We start from the raw sequence: 24058 nt of genomic DNA, 5'->3' as shown, positions 1-24058 counted from the left end.
ATCAATATTATCTGCAGACCTGAATGAGAATGGGAGCGTAGACACCACTTAGCCTCCATTCTTTATGCATCAGAAAAAACTGCTAACATTATTTTTTGTTTATTTCAGGTTTCTTTTCTCCATGGAAAACTCCAAAGCCTGTAAGTTCCCTTTCAAAACTGTACACGTTGAGTTGATAAGATGACTGTCATGCAAGGCAAATTTCTGTAGATTTTCATCTACCCATCGTGTTCCCAGCTCATGAGACACCTCTCAGCAGAGCCCCAGCTCCAAGGGGCACAGCACCAGGGGTGGCCTCCCTGATAAGCTCTGAAGGTCTGTTGACTTGGAGTCTGCCAGAAGTGGTTTGGAAAAAGGAAAACCTTGATGTTAAGATGGGTGGCAAGCGCCAGCAATGTAGTGGCTTAAAAATGAGAGGTCTGGAGGAGAAGGCAGCAGAAATTAAGTCAGTCTTCTACTTGGCAAATTCTTTGAAATGAACAACATACAATTTTTCTGGGTTACAAGTGGCTTGAGTTTAATACCCTCAAAGAGATTTTTATTCCTTCTTGCATTAGGAGATCTAGAGCTGCAAATAGTCACACTTCAAATAAGAGCATGGGCTAGATTACTGACTGAGGTGCCTTTTAATCAACTTTTCTGTGTTTCTGTGATTGTGATAGTAAAACCCAAAGTGTAAAGACTTTTCCTACTGTAAAACTATAAGCAATGACTATATTTATTCTGTTGACAACACACTATATATTTTTTTAATTTGTGACAACATTCACAGTATAAAAAGAATTCGTAGGCTACTATTTTTGGATGTCTGGTTTGTTTTATTGTTTTAGGGACTTGTTTGGTTTTTGATTTTTGTTTTTTTTTTTTTAATTTGGCTTTTTTATTGATATTTTATGGACCTTAGAGCAATTCTTAATTCTCATCAAGGGTGTGTAGAGGAAAATAGATCGTGAAAACTTCTAAGAGCAATAGGAATAACAATAGCAATACCTTTCAAAGGACTTAGAGCCTCCTTATTAGAGAGCAGGCAGGGGAAGTACATTAAATCTGAACAACTTTACGTACTCTCTTATTGGAGCATGGCATGTGTAAATTTTGCCAAAAGGACTTTTGTACCATGTCAAGTACAAATAGCAATTAATCAGCTGATGCAATTTATGAGACTGCTTCAGTTTATGGTGATTTTCCTGTAAAAGGATAGCGTCTGTATACAATATATTGGAATAAGTATTACATAAGTTTCATTGTTGATCTATGCAGCAGGACATTTGTGAAAATAAATCAGATTATTAAAGGCTGGCTTGCTCCCTCTAGTTTAAGACTCTTGAATGGCTGGGGTGTTCAGCCTTTAATCTCAGATAAAAAGTGAGGATAAAGATAGCTTGGAGCTCACTTGTTAAAGATCCACATTTGAAGACCTCCTCCTGTCCATACTCAGCCTTTTCATTTACACATCAAATATATAAATATCAGTGTATTTATTGTTGACAATTTTCTGCAACATTTTGTTATATAAACAGTATGGTAGTTCATGCTCCAGTAGCACTTCCCAATAATCAGAATCTAGAAAAACAACCTGAATTGATGCAGTTTTTCATGCAATGGTGTAAGGAAACCAGGGCTCACCGAATAATATAACACCATTGTGTGCTGTACCTGCAGGCAGGCTGACGGCTCACAGCAACCCCATTTTGGGGTAATCTCAGCAAGAGATTTCACAAATTATTAACTGAGTTAAGGTAGTGTGAATTCCTCTGTCTGTCACCACTTTTAACTAGAGAAATAGTCAGACATAAATTTCTTGTATCCAAGGCCTGAGGATAAGGTTGAAACCAAGTGCTGTAGCACTGTCTGCAGCCAGTGTGAAGCAGTAAGGCCAGCACAGGAGGTTTAGAAAGCCTCCCCAACACCTCAGCACAGCCTGTATCTGTGTAACAGCACAGGAAAGCAAAGTAACCTGGGGTAACAGATATTTCCAGTGGTTCCTATGTATATAGTGCATATATTATATATGTATATCATGTATAATATTAGTACAAAATTACTATGAGCAATGTCACCAAACCATTGCCCCAATTTGGATTTGATACCCTGCACTCACTAATGTGCTTACTCACTTTCACTTACCTTCTTTTCTGTAGTAGCATTATGATAACTTCCATTACTGAACACTAGGTGACTGTTTAATTAGTTGGTATGGGTTTGGGAGATATAATTCCCCTTCTGTTTATCTGCTTATTTAGCTGGTTGAACTTCACACTTGAAGATTTAGAACTAACCAGCAAGCAAGAATTAGACATATGGGACCCAGTAGGGTTTTGCCAATTGATCTCCAGTTTCCTGTCCTTTCTCCAGGGTAAAGTTTCCTCATCAAAGATAATTATATTTTTCTTTCTTTTTTTAAATATTTCTTTAAGTATTTTAATTTTGTCCAGTTTCGCATTTTGAAAGAGGTAAGTGATCTATTTCCCCAGCACTTTCCAAGAAATTAGGAATCTTTCACTTCTAGACAGACATGGCCCTGCATGTCTTTCCTCTTCATAATGATAAGATAGATAGTTTGGTTTCACTGGCTTGTGTTCTTCTTTTAGATCCTATGGGAAGGTAAAGTCTAAACATATTTTTCTGGTAATTTCCTTATCATAAGGAGCTTGAATTGAGCTTAGTTCTTCTTTCCTGTTTAGACATAGGGGTCATAATCAGGTATGTTTCTAGAGACCTTTGAATTTGCACTTCCATAATGCAATTATGTATTGTATATGTGTTTATAGCTACTGGAGGTAATTTCTTTTGGGCTGTCAGAAGTAGTACTGTGCTATTCATGTGACTTACCTCACAGGCTAATTTACCCAAAGAGCAATTATTTGCAGAGGATAAATTTATCTTGGTGTAAGGGGTACCTGACAGTACCCAAGGTACATTCCTGTACCTAAGCTGTTTCAATGGCAGCTCAGGCATTTCTGTGTGCCACTGTATTGCACAGAATGCACATACTTACAGTTTTGAATGAACCAGCCCTACTTACTGCTGAAATTCTGACAGAAACACAGCTTGAATCATAATAATACTTTGTAAAAGAATGAGGTCCTCGACAACTGAAGTGGCCAATATCTATAATCTGCTTGTTCTTAAGTGTGAGCCTAAGAAGGTCAGATCACCTGGGAGATGCATCAGGATGGTTATTCAGCATATTCACCAGGAGGACACTAAAACATCCATAGTCCACACATAGTTGGTGTGAAAAAACCCTGATGCAATTAATCACCAGAAGAGAGAGTGAAGCCTGCCTGCTGACCCTAAACTCTGAAACCAAAGACAAACTATAGTCACAGAATTTGTAGAGCAAGCTCACTGTAAACCTGCAATCATCTTTGATAAAGCTTGGCTGATAAAACAATAGAAGTCAGTGCAATTTAATTACAGATCAGTTTGTTGCCAAGAGGCATTTTTTGTGTAATCACCATGGTTGGGTTATGTGTGAGAACACACTGTTCTGGAGGCTTTACCACCCTTGTCCTCAGGAGGGGTTATAGAAATAGCCAAGTACTCATTTCCTGGGATAAACATTTGTGTTTTGTTTAATTCAGTCTCTTCAAAGAAATTTGCTAATGCAATTTGATTAGTAGCCAGCTTCTTAAAAAAAAAAAAAAAAAGGCAGATCCTCAAGCCTTCTTTTGGACAGCCTATCATATCTTTAAGCTTGATGTACGTGTAAGACTGCTAAAGACAGGCTTGAAAAAAGCGTGAACTGAGGTGTCTTTCATGCATAGACAATAGGCTGCTGTAGGCTTCTTTCCTGTAAATGGCCTGGAAGAGTTGAAAGCCTTATCCTGTGCTTGGAAACTTGATTGTATAATGCCAATTTAGTGGGTTTTTTTGAACACTAGATGCTTGAATATGTGCTGTAAGAATTTTCTCTTCAGTTTTGATTTGTTTTGATTTTCTTTTGGTTTTGATTTTGGTTTTTTAAACCTTCAGTTGGAGGTGTAAATTCTGCTCCCAGTTACAGTTATCTGCTTCTCCCTGGGCAGCTAGTTATTTTCATGTATTCTCAGAAGATACAGGTCATTCACTTGCTACACAGTCCGTCTCTTCTTTGTGAAGCACTACCTTCATGTATATTATGTATTTTGATGAATCTGATAATTTTGTTTTTACACACCCACAGATTCCACCTTTAGCAAATCATTTCCAGTAGCTCAGCACATTCTGTGAGAGGCACTCCATATGCTTCAGAGGTAATGCTGGGCCTAATCTAACCTGAGAAAGGTCTCGTTTTGCCCTGAGCAGCAAATTAAGAAGTGCATTTTTAGGCAAGTCATTTTATAAACAGCACAACACACATCTTTTATTTTAAAAGGCAGTAAATATTTACTAATTTTACAAAGCACATCGTCAACAGAAATCACTGTCTTTGGTCTCATCGTGGAAGCCACAGTACTTGCAAAACTTCATTTTTATTCTCTGCATGTTTTCATTCCAGATGATGGAACGATGGGAGAATCAAGGCAGCCCTCAAACAAGTGTGTCTGCTCCAGCTATGCCACAGAATATTCCCTATCCACCCACTCTTCACAGGAGTTCATTTCCTGATTCAACAGAGGCCTTTGATCCAAGAAAACCGGACCCCTATGAGCTGTATGAGAAATCAAGAGCTATTTATGAAAGTAGGCGTAAGTGAAAGCTCTCTTGACCCTGCTGACCATTTAGTATTTAAAATTTTGCCTATGAATGTGTCACTGTTGGCATAATTTTCTGCAATTATCTTTTGTAATTTATAGAAAGAAACTACATTCCTTTCCAGTAAATAGAGGCCATTATAAATGTTTCCAAAATTATACACTTACATATTTTCTTACATCTTGCCTAGATTCTCATATTTGACTTTCATAGGTGGTTTTTTCCTTGTATTTTTGATCACCCCATTTTGACTGTTAAATCCTTGGTATAGCGCAGTATATGTACCACCACATTTTACTTTCTTTTCTTCATAGTCAACCAATAGAAAGATGTGAATTTGTCAATGAAAAAAAGAGTTTCACCTACTTTCACTTCAAAGTGACGTTTGTTAAAGAAATTTCAAATGTATTTGTTTTTACAAAAATGTCTTTGACAAGTTTTCACATTGTCCTTGGTTAGAAAGCAACCCATACCATAAAGTACTATTTGAAGACCTATACAAAACAGTACTGAGCTATCAAGATGCTCATCTTGATTTAATTTCTCATGTTTTTGGAAATACATCCCATATTTTTTACAATAATAAAAGGGCTTAGATTTATTTACTCCTTTTGTAAAGAACATTTTAGCTAAAAATATTGCTCTCAATTTTCTGCAGCCTTTGCACTTATTAAGATAAATTCTTAAAAATAGTTTACCGTTTTACTGAAAGCTTCTTCACTACTGCCACTACTTGCACATTCCACCTTTCAATTCATTTTGTAAAATACTTGAGCCTGTAGATCAAAATATGCTATAAATTACACATAAAATATTGGAGCTGATTTAGAGCAGCCCATTAATATTAGTTGGCCTAGAGACCTAGAATATTCACATTTCTTCAGCATGCAAAGGGTTAGTCTGAAGGAAATACATTATTGTCCCCAGCACTGGGTTCATACCATTCTTACTTGCCTGTACCTATACATTAGTTACAGCATCAGCATCTCCTCTTTGGCTTTGGTATTCCCAGTCCCCTCAAGAATGGATATGCTGGAGGAATACCAGAATTTGTTTTACATCAACTCCAAGTAAACCCTGATCCAGTCTGGAAGCTGCATTTCATATTCCTCAGTTCTTTGCCACTGTGGCCAGTGCCACCATCTTCTGTCAGAAAACTCACAAACTCACTCTCCATAATCCAGACTTTTTTTTTTTGTGGGAGATAGTTGTTGAGTTTTCTATTTATTTAACAAGTACCTGGAATTAAGATCCCAAATTTGACTCTATTTACTTAAATAAATTGCTGGCTTTTTTGAGGAATACCAAGTATCTTACTCACCCTAAATATGAGTTTGAGAACTTACTGAGACCCCTGTAAAAAAAGTATTTGATCTTCAATTATAAACTGTTAGGCATAGAAACTAAACTTTCCAGTATATTTACAAACAGCATGTAGTCCATGTTGGCTGGTATTCCCAACACAATGTACAAAAAGAGACTATAATTTTTGAAATTTAAAACTCATTGAAATATGGATCAGGATACAGTGTGGAGTAGGCCAAATAAGTTTGAAAGAAATAGTAGTAGTTTTGAGTAAAGATAGCAAATAGTTTTCAGACATCTCCCCTCTTTCACTTTCTCTTGTGCATTAAGGGCTAGACTAATACATAGATAAAAACATTTGCTTGAACTGAAATGTTATTCTCCAAAGTGATAGAATTTGGTAAATGATAAATTAAAAGGAAAAGAATCCGTTCCATAGTTAGAAAGAATTTTATCAAGTTCAGCACCTCTATGGAAAAAACTCTTGGCTTTGTATAGAGCTCTAACAAACAGAAAGCCCTTTGCAAATAATCGTTTCCCATATCGACAGCTTTTAGTAGTTTAACAAAAATCTTTCCACTCAACAGTCAGAACCATCTTCAGTAGTTAAAGTCATCAGGCCAAGAGTGCAGACTTCCTGCATTGAAACAAATATCTCTCTGAGACAATTAAGAAAATATTATAAATGCCATATAGATATATGACCTACATATTTATATGGCATTTTCTTATATCCTGATCCCTGATGTAGACTGGATCCATATGTGCCTTTCATAAAACTGTGGGAATATAGATCTAACATCAACTACAAAGACACACTTAACCCCAAAAGGTTATATACTGCATTACAAGATATATTACACCATTCAATATTCATGGGTGCTTTCTTCAAGTTTTCTGAGCACTTCTTTGACCAACATGAACTCCATTTTAAGGTATATGATCTATTGTGTTAAGGAGTATATGCTTTACCACAGGAAGAGTGTCTAACACGTGGGTTGGAGTTATGCTAAAGCCTGGTTTCAATAATATAATTTCCTTTTAGTTCTGTCCAAAAGGTAACTGGAGACTGTATATGAGATGTTTTCAACCAGCTGCCTGGAAAAACGAAGAATTAAAAATTGTAAAGCTCCTAGGCCCAAAACAAGAAAGTGAGGGATGAAAAGCAAGACTACAGTAACTTTATCATAGATTTCTAGCAGTGTCCCATCTTCCAGTTAATCTGGGAAACTTTAATGTTTTATCTTCTTTCACCACTATCTCCTCAACATTTTCTCTAAGATTTGATTCCACAGTTCCCAACTAGATCTTGTCTACATTCATTCATATCCCTTATTTATAAATAGCTGCCTCCAAAGATTTCTATTCTCCCTGACATTTTTGTTTCATGAATGCCATAAGCACGCATTGTCAAGCCTTAGCACCACGTAGTTGTCCTGTTTCCTGAAGATGGAAACAACAGGAAGGAAATCCATTATTGAGTCAAGTAATTGTAATCTAAATTGAGTATATAGGAGGGAGAGTTTCTAGACAACACTCTTTCCTACCATATGGCAATGTCAGGTTGGTTATCTTTGTGAAGAACATACCCTAAAAGTGCACAGGAAAAGTTCAGCTACTTGGTGTTTTGAAGTGCTTCTTATCTCAAAGCAAGTTTGTCTTATCTCCTGGCAAGACCTTCTTTTCATCTTCTAAAAGTAGGGCAGAGAAGTGAACACTCATGACCCGGAAAATTCAAAAAAGAAAGAGATAGTGCAAAATTTTTGTTTCTTTCACTGTGAGACTCTGTTACTAAACAGTTCATTTTTGTACCTCTATAGCTCTGAATTTCTACAGAGCCTTTTCCCCAAAGTCAGCACTCACCAGGACCTCATAAAAGCTCCTGCTTGCCATTTAGAGAGGGAGTGAAGCAAGTTGTGAAAAACAGGGTAGTTCTGTGGGGAGCACAAGCAACATGGCAAGAAGCAGAGCAAGAGCTAGACCATTGTGTTGCCTGTAGCTCATCCCTACCTAATGATGGCAAGAACAGGGGGGTTCAAACAGGAAGCCTCAATGAAAAAGGATTATTTTCATTCTTCAGGAATGTTTTTCCACCTAAAGAACATGAAGAACCTGCAAGACCCTGTGTGATGGGAAGATTTCAGTTTGTAATGATTACATATGAATTACAAAGCACTACCACTTCTGCATGGGAAATAGTTTCATAGAGGCAATCAAACGATGCATTAGTACAAAAACAGAGTGCAACTCTATTTTGGAAGTATAGTATTTTTGAAAATTGTTTTTTCTTGAGTTAGTTGTTACCTGTCAGCTCTTCCCTCTTCGCTGTCACCAGCCTCTGCTGTCACCTATGCTCAAAGCTCCAAGCAGATATAAAAGGAGAATGAGGGGTTTCCAAATACTGAGGAGGACTACCACATCACCTAAAACAACTGCTTAAAAGCACAAGATGGGAAATCGGTTGATGTTTTCTTTCTTTACTGTGTCACTCTGGGTTTGGGGATTTTTTTTGCTTATTGTTTTGGGGTTGTTTTTTTTTTTTTTTACCCGCTTCCCCCTTCTCTTCTTATTTCTTCTCCATGATCAAGAATACCTGCCTGACTTTCTGGTGTGACATAATTTTCTCAACTGGATACTTTTTCCTTTTTTCTGTCCTACTATTAATTCAAAGCAAAAGCTTTAACTTATTTCTCCTTACGAAAATTGTTAGATTATAAGTGACAGTGTGACTCTCCTGATAACTAGGTTAGGTACAGAAGGTAGAAAATGGAACATCAGATCAAGAATTTCCTATTAATGAAAAAATTATGACTTCATATGCAGGAGATTGTTACAGCTGTAATTGGAGCCCTAGAGTTATCATTAGGAGAACTCATTCACCTGGATTTTAAATTTTTCTATCATAAATTCTCCTTATCCTATCTTATATTTTATGAGCTCTGTTTATTGTAGATTCACAGTTTATAAAAAACTTTGTTCAGATACCCCTGTAGGCAGACATTAATCAACCAGGAGTCACAAAGCTGTTGAGAATCATAATCCCATAATATTTCTCCAGTTATAACAGAAATTTGAGGTTATATTCTCTAAGGAAAGAGGTAAAATAAAACATTTTTTATATTTATTGGGTTAAATACATCCTTCAGTTAGTGTGGTAGCCAAGACTGGTGATGTGACACAGAAATGCCAGTAGGAAGAATGAGATAAGCCAGTGATAAGCTCTCATTAAAAGTGAAATATAAACAATTACAGTTCCACCTTTAGCTGGAAGGACAAAGGTTACTTTCTTTAAAATCTCCAATATTATTTCTTCCTCTGACCACAGTATTTTGAATTTCTCAAGTCCCTTTCAGCTGTTTTATGAATTTTTTTTTTTTTTGCTGCCAGATATTTTTAAAAATTGGAAAAGAACCAAAAAGCAAAGTTCACCAACACCTGAAAGATGTAAATATGTAATATGAAATATGTAAATAGAAAATGTATTTGCATAATTAGCCTCCACGAAATAGGGTGTATTCTTAGGCAGACTTATAAATACCTTTCTGTAAGGGTCACAGACGAGCACTTCATATTCACGGGCTACCTTTCCTCTGGAGCATCACTCCAGGTTTTCAGCACAAATATGCAGAAAAGTAGGAAAGATTTGTCAGACACCATTTTATTGATTCATAATGTGTGACTACAAAAATACCAGTCTTGCAGAAAAATACTAAGGCAGTCAGGGTTTCCTAAACTTGATACTCATGGAACATAAAAAAATATATTAGGTATCTAGCACTGAATGCATTAACACCTGAGGGATTTTATGGCATAGTCTGCAGCTAAGCAGAATTTTCCTGCCAGTACTTGTTGGCTGAAGAGTTACAGTTAAAAATTAAAGATTGAAAATATTAAAAATTGAAGGAAATTTTTCACATGATTGGTATTACCACTTTTTCCAGACAATATTTTCCTGACAAAAAAAAATTCCTCTAATATTTTTTTCCCATTTTGGCTCATTTTTATTCTAAAAAGAAATCACATATTGGTTATGGTGCTTTCACATACCTGTCTGTACATCTGTGTACAGATGTATATATATGCTGAACTATGATAGCATTAAATACATAGTATTCTGAAGTATTGTATAGAGGGGGTTTTGTATGGGTAAGGGGTTTGGGACTATAAACCAGAAAATCAGGTTCTAGTTTCAAACCTTCTTTGTACTCAGTTTACCATATCTTTCAGTATGTCTATTCACCAGTTAGTGCCCCTTATGTCAGTAAGTCATGCCTGCCTTCACTTAGTAAATAAAAGTATTGAGAAATTGCTAATTAAGGTCTATTATCATCGAATTACTCCTTGATCTAGAGAATTAATAACTGAGGTATAGGAAGGGAATTTTTCAAAGCAGTTTCCAAACAGTCCATATTGGTGTTTTCCTTGCATCTCTTGGTACCCTAAGCAACAGCATGGAGATGGTCTAAGAACTTATATTACTAGATGAATATAAGCCTCGTTAATAAGAGATGATATACAATAAAAGGAGAGGAAATGTAGCAGACTAATGTCAAATGGTTTTGTATTGTTCGTCACTGCAGAAAGAATTACCATGACAAAATGGATTTGTTGCTTATAGGAACTGACAGTGAAACCAAAAGCATTTTCAAATGGAATTATGAGTGTATAGTCATCACAGTACCATGGACGTAAAACAATTCTGATTGCTGGATTGCAAAGTAGGTCTCTAATGACCTGTGCTAATATGAAGTGTCAGTTTTACAGCTGATGGCAGTGCTAAAGATGCAGTATTTCTTTCTCTTTAGCACTTTACACTTCACTAAGAGATAAACAAAGAGATTTTGATCTGCAAAGTGGCAGCGTGTACTTAAGAGTCAAAGTAAAAATTTAAGAGAACTGACTTGTAGGCATCGGGGAGTTGGCCACAGGTGCATGACACAAGTGGATGCTGCATTGCCTATGAGCTGTGTCCAACTGCTGCTTGCACAGCTTTGGAAAGGACATTGCAGCATAATCACACTCATTCTTCTCACTTGTGGAGCTCCTGTTTAACTGAAGCATGGTAATACTGAGATACTGAAATATCGATGTTCCCTTGTGCTAGTTTTGTTCCATGTATTTAGAATTCAGCAAAGACTGATCCAGAAAACAACAGAATATGGAAAAGAAGTATTACTAATTCTTGTCCCTAGCTTTCATCAGCATAATTCTTCCTCCAGAGAATACCAGTGGCTCCACTGGTGTAAATAAAAATACCCTTGTGCCACATTGTGGGTGAATTGTGCTCCTATAGCTGTATCTTGACAGCAAAGAATTCTGCTCTTTTCACCATTGATTTCATATAAATCAGGATTGTGTCCCAGGTCTTGTCTACTGCTTATCTGTTTTCACAAATTTGTACAGTTTCCAGTTTAAAATGAATTAGGGAAAATGAAATTAATCCATAAGAGCAATTTATTTTAGACTAAACAAGAAGGCAGGTATGCAAGATTTTTACTGTTCTATCTTCTAATAGCAAAGTTAATCTTGGCTTCGTAGTCATCTGATATGCAAAGAATCATAGAATGATTGCCATAGAATGGTTTGGGTTGGAAGTGATCTACTTCCAACCCCCAAATCTTGATGTATGGCAAGACTCCTCAAAATACAGAGCTGCATCCTTGTTCTCCAGAGCACAGGGAGTCATCACCATGGTAGAGATTTATTTTAATTGTAGTTTTATACAAATAACAGTTCAGAAGATTTCTTAGTTTTATTTTCCTGATTCTTATTTCTAGGACAGCTTAGCTGAACAAAAAAAAAAATTAAATCAGTAAATTTAGCAAGTATTTTATTATACTTTCAAGCTCTGCTTTGTAAGTACTTCATTCCTATTTCACATTAAAGACTACAACTACTCATGGCAATGCAGTTGCAGAGGTTCAATCAAAAAGGCATCACAGGGGAAACACAGAAATCTTATATCATCATTTTAAAATTTTCAGCACTTTGAATGCCTCTTCATGGTGGCAGTATTTATTGGGTATACTTGTCTCTTTGTCCTGACCTCTCCAAAATTTAATTCTTCTACCTCATTTCCTATGAGGTGGAGGCAGGACATCCAACATACTGAAAAAAATCTATTAAAAGTTTAGAAAATGTCAAAATTAATTTAATAACAAATTAATAGAAAGTTTCAAGTTGCCTTGTGCAAGGTTAGTTTTCTATAAATCTAATTGATGGATTTCTATAAAACAAACCTTACTAGAGTCTCTCAGTATTCTGGTAAAATTACCAGCTCAGTTTATCCTTAGCAGATAGAAGGCATCAGGACACATGACATGCATTCTGCTCAGCTGAGGACCAGCCCAGCACTCCTTCCTCCTCTGTTGGAAGTTGCTTTACTGTAGGGTCTTTGAGCACAGAATTAGGTGAGTTTTGAAAAAAAATACTATCTCTGCATTTTACAGTGCTAATTCAGTCCCTTCCTCTATGTTACAGGTTCTTTACAGATCTTTCTTCTTTTGAAGTTTTATGCTATTTGCTAACAGTTTGTTTGTCACATGAACACAGCTACTTAGAGGAAATATTTTGTTTTCCAGAGTGTCAGTGACATTATCACAATTACGTGTACTGAACACTCATCCTGCTGACAGTAGACTCTTCCTTATATGAACATTGCTTTGCTACGGTTACCAAAACCACAAATCTGCACCTAGATTTATCCTTCTGGTGATCAGGCATTTAAAAAATTTAGGGCTTGATTCAGCATCTTCAGCATAGCACAGTTCCAATTTTCATGTGTGAACTCCTAAACTACAGTGAAAACACATGCTAGGTGTTGAATGATTGATTACAAGATGATAATTAACAATGTGAGAATTTACATGAAGTTCTGCAAGGCAAAGGAACAAAATCCATATCAGACTTCATGAGATTAGTTTTGAAGGAAACCACCTCATTGATGGGCACTTTTGCTTGACCACAAATAACAGTTCCCAAAAAAGGATACTGCTATCTTACTTAAAATATATGTCTATCTTCACAGAGCAAGTTGTTCCCTAATTGGTCATATTTGAGAATGGTGGTTATTCTTTCACTTTGCTGCTTGAGGCTGGTTTTGGGTGATATTAGAGTGACTGCAAGCAGAAATGGAAACAGAATGAAACCAATCTTATAGCAGCTCCAAAGAGCAATTCTAGCTGAGTGACCAAGAGAAAAAGCTTTTGTACCTTCAAACTAAAACCTTATTGAGGCTATCAAGATGAAATTGCTTTATCTACATTAAAATCATTTTGTCTCTTTTAAGAGTTACATTAAAATCTTGAAAGGCTGTGAGTAAAAAAAAATCATTTCTCCAAGTTTGCAGTGGAGCAGCATCAGTTGCAAAGGTTTGGTTTTCAGGGGCTGTGCTGGTGTAACATTTTACATTTAAATAGCACGTCTCACCTGAAGACTCCCAAATCACTGTACAAAATCTCAAGTGTGTGAAGGAGTTGTCTCCTTTAACTGTGAAAGACATGCAGCCACCTTTAGGGTCAAACAGCATAGCCCACATGACACAACTCAACACAGACTAAACAAAAATGCAACAGGAACACCAAATCCAAATGGATGTCCCCATTCAGTGACCTGGATTTGGACAGGTCAAGGCTGTTATCTAAATATCCTTACCAAAAACTTAAACACCTCTATTCTTGGGAGATGTCTTGGAACATATCTTTGCCCTGCAACAACCAGTTCAGTATTATCTCAAGTGAAGTCTGAATCATTCAGCTGCTGCCACTGCAGCCCATGCTGCCTTTAGGCAGGTAGCCTTAGTCTAAACTCTTTCAAAGTGGTACACAGCTTCCCACATAGGAAATGCTCTCTTATGTCTCTCACCACACCCTGCTGTCTTAGAAAGATAGTATATACTCAGAGGTTGCATCACTGTCCTACAAATGCTGTTGTGAAAGACCTTACCTCCTTTATAGCATGAAATATGCATGGTATGATATGTGGCTTAGAGTCACATAAATGGGATACCTTATTTGCCCTTTTGTTGTGTATAGGCCAAAAAAAATCACCTCTGTTTTGGAATGTTTTGCAATTCACTCTGGGTGCTGCCAAAATAATAAAACAGAAATTCTTGTTCAGAACATTTCAAAATTAGAAAAGGAGGCATGACTGAATTCAGCTATGGAGTCATCCAGATTCTTCTAATGCAAGCAAAATAGCTTTTTATGAAAACATGACAGTTACTTGCTGCAATTCATATAGTGAAATACAAATAATTTGAAACTACCTGCACAAAAATTATGTTAAAGGGATTTACCTTCATGTAAAATCAGTTGTTCTTACTGGCAATATACATCCCTCTAGAAAAATCTTCCTCTTCTTGATGATAAAAGACATTTTGCAATTGAGTTGTATAAAAGCAGGGGTCAAGTCATCTGAAGTCAAGTCATCTAAGTACATCCATTAAACTTCCCCTTTTATTGCTGTACTTGAATAAGCACAAATATTGTCACTATTTTTCACAGTTTTTAACCAAACTAAAAATTTAATCTTCATCAGAACCTACATTGTGTAAAAGAAACATTACTACCTCACCATCTCCTTCACTTTGCACAGAAATGGTCAGGGAGGTCTTAATATAGCCAGAATATATACATGTACCACAGGGAAAGTAAAGAAGGAGGGGAGGATAAAACAAAATTTCAAGAAAAAATAGAAAATGCATTTTAGTAATTGAAAACACAGCAGAGAAATTGATGCTCCATCTTTAAATAACTTGAGAAATGTATTTCACTTTTAATTCCCCATTTTCCTATTCAGAACAAGTGCTGCCCAGGACTGGTTTTCGAGCGGATTCCTCTGGCAAGTATTCTTCAGCCTTTGTTTTCTGTAAACTAGTTGTCCTTCATTTTATGTTTCAGCTATTCTTCTTTTTTTAATCATTTCTCAAGATGATGGACAGCCATGACTGCCCAGTCACCATTTTATTGTGTATGATCTTTGTGGGGTTGTAGAATACTTATACCAAATCTTTTTAAAATAAATTTGCATTTTGAGCAGGGAAAGGTATTTCTTTTTCCTCAGCCAGTTTTTTTTATGTTTTACTGTGTTTTATGTGTACTTTCATATTATTGTTCACTCTTTAGTATAAAAGTGTATCTCTATAGCTCATGCCCAAATCTGAGTTTAAGCAGTCATTTTTTAACTGAATTTAATTCTATCTTAATTCTATCACCAATTCCGTGCTTCCATACTTGTGCTGTAAAAATGTAAAAGCAAAAACTTTCAAAGTCAGGAGATTTTTAGGGTGTTTTGAGTCAGCACTGGTCTTGTAAAGTGGCAATGGACTTTTTTATAAAACAGCAATATTTGAATTCCCAGTGCTATCCTACTAAGTGAACAGTTAAAATAGGCATCCCATACAAAAAAAAAAAAAAAAAAAAAAAAAGGCTGTTTTGACAATCCTATCAAAGTCTTTCCAGTCCTTCACAAGTTGGACAGAGATCCTAAATTAAATATAACATTGGACTGTTTTTACATAACCCAGTAGGGTTTATACATTGAATAACTGTTAGCATACCAGTTCTTTTTTCTTTTCTTTGATGATTTTCATACTGAGGTTTTTATTTGCCAGCTTTTCTCTCTATAAATATCAAGAAGGAATATGTATGCTTTTTAAAAATCTACTCACATTGCAGAGCAGCAAATCCATGACTGTTTTTTTTTTCTTTTCACATCTTTCAAGAGCATCTGAAACTCAGATGAAGTTATTGTAGTTTTGTGTCAATCACAATTTATAATTAATTATATGAAACCAAAATCTTCACCATCTTCAACAAAGGTGTCCACATTAGTTTTTCTTTCCAGTAGGTAGCTGAATACACCTAGAAAGACTGTAAAATTATTACAGTAAAGCACTTTATCTTTCCTTTAATTGCAAGATAGAAGAGATTTAATAAAAAAAAATATATCAACATTTACAGGATCATCCCAAATACCAGGTTTATCACTGTAAAATCACATAGAGCTTGTTCAAGTTATCTCACGAGTTGCATTAATGAAAATTAATTAAGTATTTTCAGGTATATATTACTGTGTGCATGCCTATCAGTGTGTAGTTCACCCAGTGATTCAGGAGGATACAGTGCAGAAAGGTAGCTGGGACTTGATAATCACATCTTCACCTGTGAGATCTCATATTGTTCAGGAACAATCTATTCTGGTACCATTACATTTAAAGCAAATCCCCCATCGTTCAGGAGCCAGAAAGAATTTTCCAGTGCTCTTTACTTTCCTCACTGTGCAGCAATGATCAGATCACAGCTTGTCCAATACCATTCTCAAATTCATGGGTGAGCCAGCTGGTTTTATAGCCTAGCAAAGTGAATTGGTGTGAGTTTTTTTCTTGCAGGCCAAATGAGCTGTTAAGAAAGTTTTTCTTCACACAAAAAGAAGAAATAAAATGGTATGACTGTAATTTTAAAAAAAAGAGAGAAGGAAGTTACTAGCAGGCAAAGTTAAAGTTATTTTTCTAATATAAAGGTGTAGACGGCAAGGAAGGACAGGGAGCATTGTCATTCTGGCAAAGGATACTCATATTACATGAGCAAAAATATTGACTTTAAGGTGAAACTCTCAGTAGAACTGCAGGAGACAGGTCATTAAGGTACATTAGATTGACTGGAAGGAAAAGCAAACTGGAAAAGACAGTGTTAATTCAGTATTGGCTTGTCTGCAGGCCTGCTCATTACTTCTTACTTGGCATGAACCACAAGGTGCTAATCTAGGTTAGCAAGAGAAAACAAAAAGACACATTTTCCATAATGAAGTTATATTAACCAACAGTTTGTAGCATATTGCAAGGCACAAGAGTATCGCTTTCTGTAAGTACAGGTAATTTTCTCTGTATGATCAACTGAAAATCTGCTCCAACAAGAAAACACAAAATTTGGTCTATCTAACAATCTAACAATCCTTTGTGAGGAACAAAAGAGTGCCAGAATCTTGGAGAAGCAAGCATTAGAGGAATATCAGATGAAATGTAATCATTTACATGGTAAGAATACTTAATCAGTGTATATTCAGGAATATTGAAACTGCTGCTACATAATCATAGGGCCTTTTAGTAAATCTACCAAACATGAGCTCCAATGGAAACACAAAGTAGTGAACAACTTACCTGTCTTTCAGAAACAAGAAAAAGGAATCTCAGTAGCAGCAAGGCTTTTGAACATGTTTTTGATTAAAGACTAACTGCAAATATGGAGATACACTGAGAACAGTGCAGAGGGAGTTTAGCAAAAGTTGGTTGGTCAGACTGTCCTGGTAACTGATTTTTTACACCAAACAAGTGATATGTGCTTAATTAATCTATACTTTACATTTTACAAAATTACAGTTATAACTGTAACACTTCCATGTTAGCCTGGAAAAGACAGTGCTTAGCATGAAATGTAAAGACGAATGTCTAGAAAGCAGCTAAAGAGTTCTGCTAGAGGAATCTGGACTGAAAGATTAATATTATTGGAGAGCCGTGCAATAAGTCTTCTGTCTAATTTCATTAATCACTTAAGCACAAAAACCAAGGGTAGAAGTCAGGTCCACTTCCAGAGATGTAAATTCAGGAATCTATGGTGTAGCTGTCTCCAGAGCAATGGAAAGGTGATCAGTGCAGCCAGTGGAGTCATATCATACCCAGCATGAAAGCTCAAACAGCACACAGCTTTGTGTAGCAGTCAGTCACTGGACATACTGTGAGATTATATTTCTGCAAGGCAGATGACCTAGTAACAAAGGCCACAAACAAGCTCAGTTGCCAATGTCTTCTTTGCCTGTATCTTTACTGGTAAGGTCCATGTGCTCTTTGCTTGCAGAGGTTTGCAGTAACAGGAAGCTAGACTTGATAATCCAGGGTCATCAAATGGAATAGAAAAGAACATTATTTTTGAAAAGTAGTTTTCAGTGACCTGTTGTCAGACAATGGGCTCCACAGAATTCCAAGTCTTTGGGAAGGAAGCCTCTTCTGGATGAGCATTGTAGTCCAGTCAGTTAATCCAAAGGCTTCCAAACTATGTTAGGGCTCACAGAAAAGTATGCCCCTATACAGTATTTTTCAGCCTAAACTTTTTCATGGTCAACCTGACTTATCTATTCCATTCTAAATGGGGTAGAAAACCAGTGTTTTAAAAACAAATAAAACCCCTTATTTTAGAGTCTGTTGCCAACACTGGCTTGGCTCAGCTTTGTCAATGTATCTGAGGGATGTTTTCATCTGTTTGCCAGAGCAAGTATCCTACAGAACCTGATATTCTTTTATTTTCTTACTGCATTCCCAACTGTGCATATTCATTCACTTGTGCACAATAAAGGCACTGCTGAGTTTGTGACAGACTGCTGGAGACAGTGCCTTTGAGTGTTAAACCAAATGGTGATCACACTGTGTCTATATACAAAACCATCTCCCTAGTGCTAAGCCCATCCTTGTAGGCAGAGCAAACCAGGTAAAGTATTGCTTTCATCTGAAATTCCTTTGCCTCTCACAACTTTTAAATGATTTGCATTAAGCTAACATACTGTACACACCCACAATTCACTTGCTCCTTAGTATTGAGACACTTCAAATAAATGGCAAAAGTCAGTGTAATAAGCTGTTTGGTTCTGTTTGGGTTTGTCTTCTCAATATATGAGTTGGTAGGGGAAAGGTAATACTTTTATTTTACCAATTGAAATATTTGTAATTTAGTCTCACTTTCACCAATACAGATTGTTGAAATAATGCACTTTGCTGCTGTTTACAGAAGATTTTTATTGCACAGTCATAGTATAAAGCCAGTGCATGCCATTCTGTCTCAGTCTTTGCAATAATACCTGACTGAAACAAATCAGGCTTTAATCCCAGACTGTCATGTGCCAAATTCCACAGTTTATGAGGTGTCCACTGATGGCTCAGAGGGGAGATCTGTAAGTGAGAACTGCTGAAGTACATATTTCAGCCATCTGTAATCCCTCTCATCCTGAGGGAACACGGCACAACTGGAGGCACTTCTGAGCAGTTTGCTGGAATAAACCTTATCATCCCTTTTTTCTGTTGGGGTCAGCAACAAGCTGACACTGACCAAAAGCTTTTGTGTCAAAATGTATAGACCAGAGTGCAGTCTATAGGAAATGCCATTCCTGTCAATCACTGCTTTAGGTGATGAGCCTAAAGCAATTCTGAGCATGCAGACAAAGCGAGAGTCACAACAGACAACTTCTTAGTCCTCTAAATGCTTACGGTTTCACTTTATAATATTTTAAATTACTACTAATACTAATAATAATTATTATATCCCAGAACACTGTGTTCTTTCAAATGAAGCTAAAGACACTTTTACAAGAAACTGACTTTTAAAAGACTAGATTCCTCAACTGATATGTTACAGGACATAATATATGTCTAAAGACAGGTTAGGCAGGCATATGGAAATGCAACCTTATTGATTCATAAAACTGTTGAGACTTTAATTGAGTAGCATTAAGGAGTTCAACTTAATGATGTTAGCTTTCAATTTAAACTCTGAGACTAAGAGGTTTATAATGATAATTTTCATCAAAACTTCTTATTGAGGATATTACCTGGAAGTGGAATACTTAAAAGCTACATTGCATAAAAAGACATACATACATATATATGTATTAGAACTTATATGGCCTGTAATGATTTTCATATTTTGTGGGTTGGACTGATGAATCTCTGTCTCCCATTTCAGTTTATTCTATGTAGGATTTAATGAACAATGAGCAAGGAAAAGACAAATTAAAGACCAGAGTTGGATGAACAGCAGTCCATTATCCAGTCAGTTTTAGGAAGACACATTTTTAACCTCTGTTTTGGACAGATTTTTCCATACTGTTCCTCTGTGAATGTATTCTAGTTTGGTTTAGTATATTCTACTGAACATAATCATCTTCCAAGAGACACCTACATTTTCAATTCTCCTCCTTGTCTGTGGCCCACTTGTTTCCACCAAGTCCAACCAGGATGCCATTAGTCAAGTGCAGTAAACACAAGGTGGGAGGGAAGTTGATGCAAATTCTCAGGATAAGGCTAAAATGCTTTGCTCAATGGGGTTTCTCTTTAAACCAGGTCCTGATTACAAGGAGCTGGATGTTCACCTTCGGAGAATGGAGTCTGGGTTTGGCTTCAGGATCCTGGGAGGAGATGAGCCTGGGCAGCCTGTGAGTTATTCCTTCCTGATTTTCCTTTTCATTCAAGATTCTATAATCTGTGTGAAGGTCAGAAAAATATTACTACATAATTGAGCCCAAATGAACACCATGTTAAGGCTACAAGTAAAATGACTTCCATTAATACATAGAAAAAGACAGAATTCTCAGGTTGTTCACATCTAAAAGGTGTCACAGAGAATTAAGTTAGAATAAAAAGGCCTTAAGGTGGAAGCAGAGCATCAGTCATCCCCCCATTACTGCAGAGTGTGACCTGGCATCTCTTAATCTGGACTTTCCAAAATCGAGTTTAAGCAGAAGATTCCAAAAATCCAATTATGTAAGACTGTCCATAACCATGTTCAGAGTAGGTAACTTGAATGCAAAATGTATTCATGTGCTTAAAAGACACGGTCAACGATGCAGTTTATTTCCAGAAACAGAAGACCTCCCCAGGGAGTGATAGTCAATGTTCCAGGTTAAATGACAACATCATGTGAGGCAGCAGGCATAAAAATGATAGTTTTATATCATCAGGAGGGAAGCACCCCTGTAACCAAAGAACAGGTAACAAAATGAACATAGATGGTTTGCTAATAAAATATAATATAAAATAAGCCATATGCACAATATTTAAAAGAAACAGTGTAGAAGCCCAGAAAATAAAAGTCAAATGTGCATGACACACCACAAATGTGTACACATTTTGATAAATTACTGATCTATCTAAATACTATAATTTTGAAAGCAGGCAGAATTAGTACCCTTTCAGAAAAAACCTCAATGGTGTAACTATAGTTTGACAGCTAAGACTAATCTCAAATCAATAATGATAGTCCTTTACTATCAGAATTTTAAGCACAGTCTGAGTCTTGTGTTACCACATTTCTGAGATAATGTATAATTAAGTATTAGATTTGTATATTCCCTGATCGATTATTTATATATTCCATATTCAAATTAATACAGAATAGTGTATTTTTTATTCAAGCCTTAAGATTAACCAGCACATGGCTTTGAGAATCAAAGAATCTCAGATTTTAAATTTGTCAGCATCTGTCAAAGCACTGATAAATCTTAACAGTTTACTGATGTCTCCCATAAAAGGAAAAAAATGCGGTGTAGTCTAAAAAAGATGCTTCAAATGCTATTTGAAATTCAGTCTAGCTTAGAATAAGCATTTTCAATGGTTTTTCAAATATTAAGTGTGCTCAGAAGGACTCCAACACACTACTGCATCATCCTCTACACTTGCAGTGTCTCTGAAGCCCCTCTGAAATGTAACTTCCTTCTGTGGAGCATGTCCTAGTGTACATAAAAAGAGGCCAATGAGCCATCATCTGCACATTCTCCAGCTAAGCTTTTTTCCTGTCCCTTCTGGGCAGCCCAGCCAGTAAAAGTTCTCAGAGCACACCTACTGGGTGAAGCCTAAAAGGAAACCCATGAGGTGTTAGTGGAAATGTTCCATTTTATCTTTTAGAATGTTAGGAAATGGCACTAGAAAGGCACAACCTTTAAGACCAGGTTGGATGGAGCTTTGAGCAGCATGGTGTAGTGGAAGGTGTCCTGCCCATGGCAGGGAGATTGGAACTCGAGGATTTTTTATGTCCTTTCCGACCCAAACCATTCTATGATTCTGTGAAGATGTGGAAATCTTCTACCTGCTCTGGACAGTAACGTCTAATGGCATTTCCTATCTCCCAGGAAAGTGTCCCTGGCTACAAGGCTGTTCAGTATTTTGTGAGAGGCTCTCTTGGTGTCTCCTTTAGTTCTTCTTTCATTACAAATGGATAATTAAACAGTCACAAGGCGTCTGACTGGCTCTGCTTGTTGGAGGTTTACGACAAAATCATGGGAAAAAGTGCAGCTCAAATGCCTTATCTACAAAATGATTATTTATATAAAACTGAATGATTTCAAGCTAAAGGACTAAAAGAAAACTCATGTAGAATATCTGATATTCTGGTAGTTCATATCCATAATACATGCTGGAGTTGTGAGAGACTTGAGTCTCTGCTCAGCAATCCAGTAGAAAAGAAATTCTGAAGCAAGCCTTTTGCCCTGCAGCCACATGCATTATGCACTGAAGTATTACAGAGGACCAGCTCTTTCTAGTGTCTCTTCAGCAAAGGACTGACCTGACTTTACTGTCTGAAGTCAAAGAGCCATAGCTGGATATCAAGTGCAGAGATAAGCACCTTGCTATTTTTGGAGAGCAGGACCAAAAACGCTGCCCTCTGTGAACCCCCCTCTAACACATTTCACTGTCCTGTTGAACAATTGCTCTCAGCCTGCCCTTAGCCTCAAGATTGCTATCTCTGTTCCATGGTTTGCACATAAAAAAGCATTTGTCCCCAAGACTTATCAATCCAGTGGGGTTTATGTGCCTTTGCAAAAATTTCTCAATTTCTCAGGAGTTAAGAAAAAGCCTAACTTGAAACTGAGGAATGTACAAGGCAAAAAGGCACCTTCTTAGAATTAAGTGTTGCAGTGCTGAGGTTTTCAATTCTCACTCCCTCATTGTTGCCCATCTTGTTTTCACTGCTCAAATTCAACTCCAATAAAGACAACAGATGTACTCTTTTAAGTGTCCCTCTATTTTGTATTCAAAGTACAAGACTTCTTAACTCTGTTCTCTCTCCTCCACTGCTTCCCTGCTCCCCCATGGATAGCCCACCTGCAGCCTCCCATTCCTTTCACCTCCAGAAAAGGAGAAGCAGTTTTTGCCTGTTCTCCAAACCCCTGCCTTTTCTATGAAACAAGAACTGAGACACTTTGAAATTTTTATTTCAGCTCTCCTGCTGTGCAGTCAGGTAACACAGAACAAAAGGAAGCTTTTGTCTTTGTGGTTTGATTTCTAAAAAGGAATATGGATTCTTCAGCATAAGGCAATAACTTTTTCAAAGAAGCAGAATCCAAATAAAGTTATTTTGGAAGGATAATACTGACACTATAGAAGGACTGTAGCTTAGTTTCCTTCTAGTTATATCAGCTCCCTAGCACCTTAGAAGGAGAAAATGCTGCTGTACTGCTCTACTTTCCATATTTGTAAGCCTAAAAATGCTTTTGAAAGGAAATACTTAAATTTATTGCAAAATTTCAAATATCAAGACTGTGAGTTGCTCCAGGTTAAATAACCTCTCAAATCTTATAATATTGCACTATAACAACTATTTATCACTTCTTCCAGTAATTTAAGGATTTAGAGATAATCTGACTCTGTTATGATGAATTATAATATTACTGAAAGGTTGCAAAAACACATAAATTGGAACTTTACTGAAGTTGCAAATGGCTGTCCCAAGGGGAGATGTATTTTGCATACATTTCTGCAGCTCAAACTCAGAATCATAGGTACATAGACATAATTTCTCTAAGAGTTTTACCTTTTCAACACAGACGGACTGAGATTTTTCTCAAAAATGCCCTCAAGATATATGTTTGTATTCTTTTTATTATCAATGCCAGGATACATTCTAAGTATCTTTCTACATTTCTAAGACATAGATATCCATAGAGCAAAATGTTAAGATAAGGACATGCCTTGTGAAGTCCTATTTTAGCAGTGATTAGACAGAGTTCAGATGATTAGCTTGGATTTAAGACATCACTGACTCTTAAAATCACCCTTTATGTATATACTTAAATTTTTCTATGTGCCTGTAAAGCTACTGTATTATATTCAGAGACAATAAAATACAAATTCGGATAATTACCAAGAATCACAAAGAAAGTCTATATCAAAGCAGATTAAGCTGTGTAAATTGATAGACACAGGCTTTAATTTCAGATTAGGCTCTGCCACCATCATCCTAATCCCAGAATTTGTCCTGTTTAATCTCAAACAATAGAAGAAACTTTTCTTTTTCTCTACAACACACTCTTTATT

At 36.5% G+C, this 24058-nt stretch overlaps 1 protein-coding gene across 12 annotated transcripts in view; it reads left to right on the top strand.

The window, feature by feature from the left end:
* MAGI2 (membrane associated guanylate kinase, WW and PDZ domain containing 2) overlaps window positions 1-24058 on the top strand; it is a 703759-nt gene that overhangs the window by 613678 nt on the left and 66023 nt on the right. For 8 of the 12 annotated variants that reach the window (XM_088165869.1, XM_088165868.1, XM_088165870.1 and 5 more), the window contains 4 exons: window positions 109-140; window positions 4484-4673; window positions 14785-14823; window positions 20087-20181. In XM_088165869.1, coding sequence (XP_088021995.1) covers window positions 109-140; window positions 4484-4673; window positions 14785-14823; window positions 20087-20181 — 356 coding nt within the window. The remainder of the gene's footprint in view (window positions 1-108; window positions 141-4483; window positions 4674-14784; window positions 14824-20086; window positions 20182-24058) is intronic. The other 4 variants (XM_088165862.1, XM_088165865.1, XM_088165861.1 and 1 more) reach the window with 3 other exon arrangements.

This window comes from Sturnus vulgaris, chromosome 5 (genome assembly GCF_052056855.1).
Source record: "Sturnus vulgaris isolate bStuVul1 chromosome 5, bStuVul1.hap1, whole genome shotgun sequence".
Taxonomy (NCBI): Eukaryota; Metazoa; Chordata; class Aves; order Passeriformes; family Sturnidae; genus Sturnus; species Sturnus vulgaris.
Note: the sequence above shows the minus strand (reverse complement) of the source record. Positions and strands in the feature narration are given on the sequence as shown.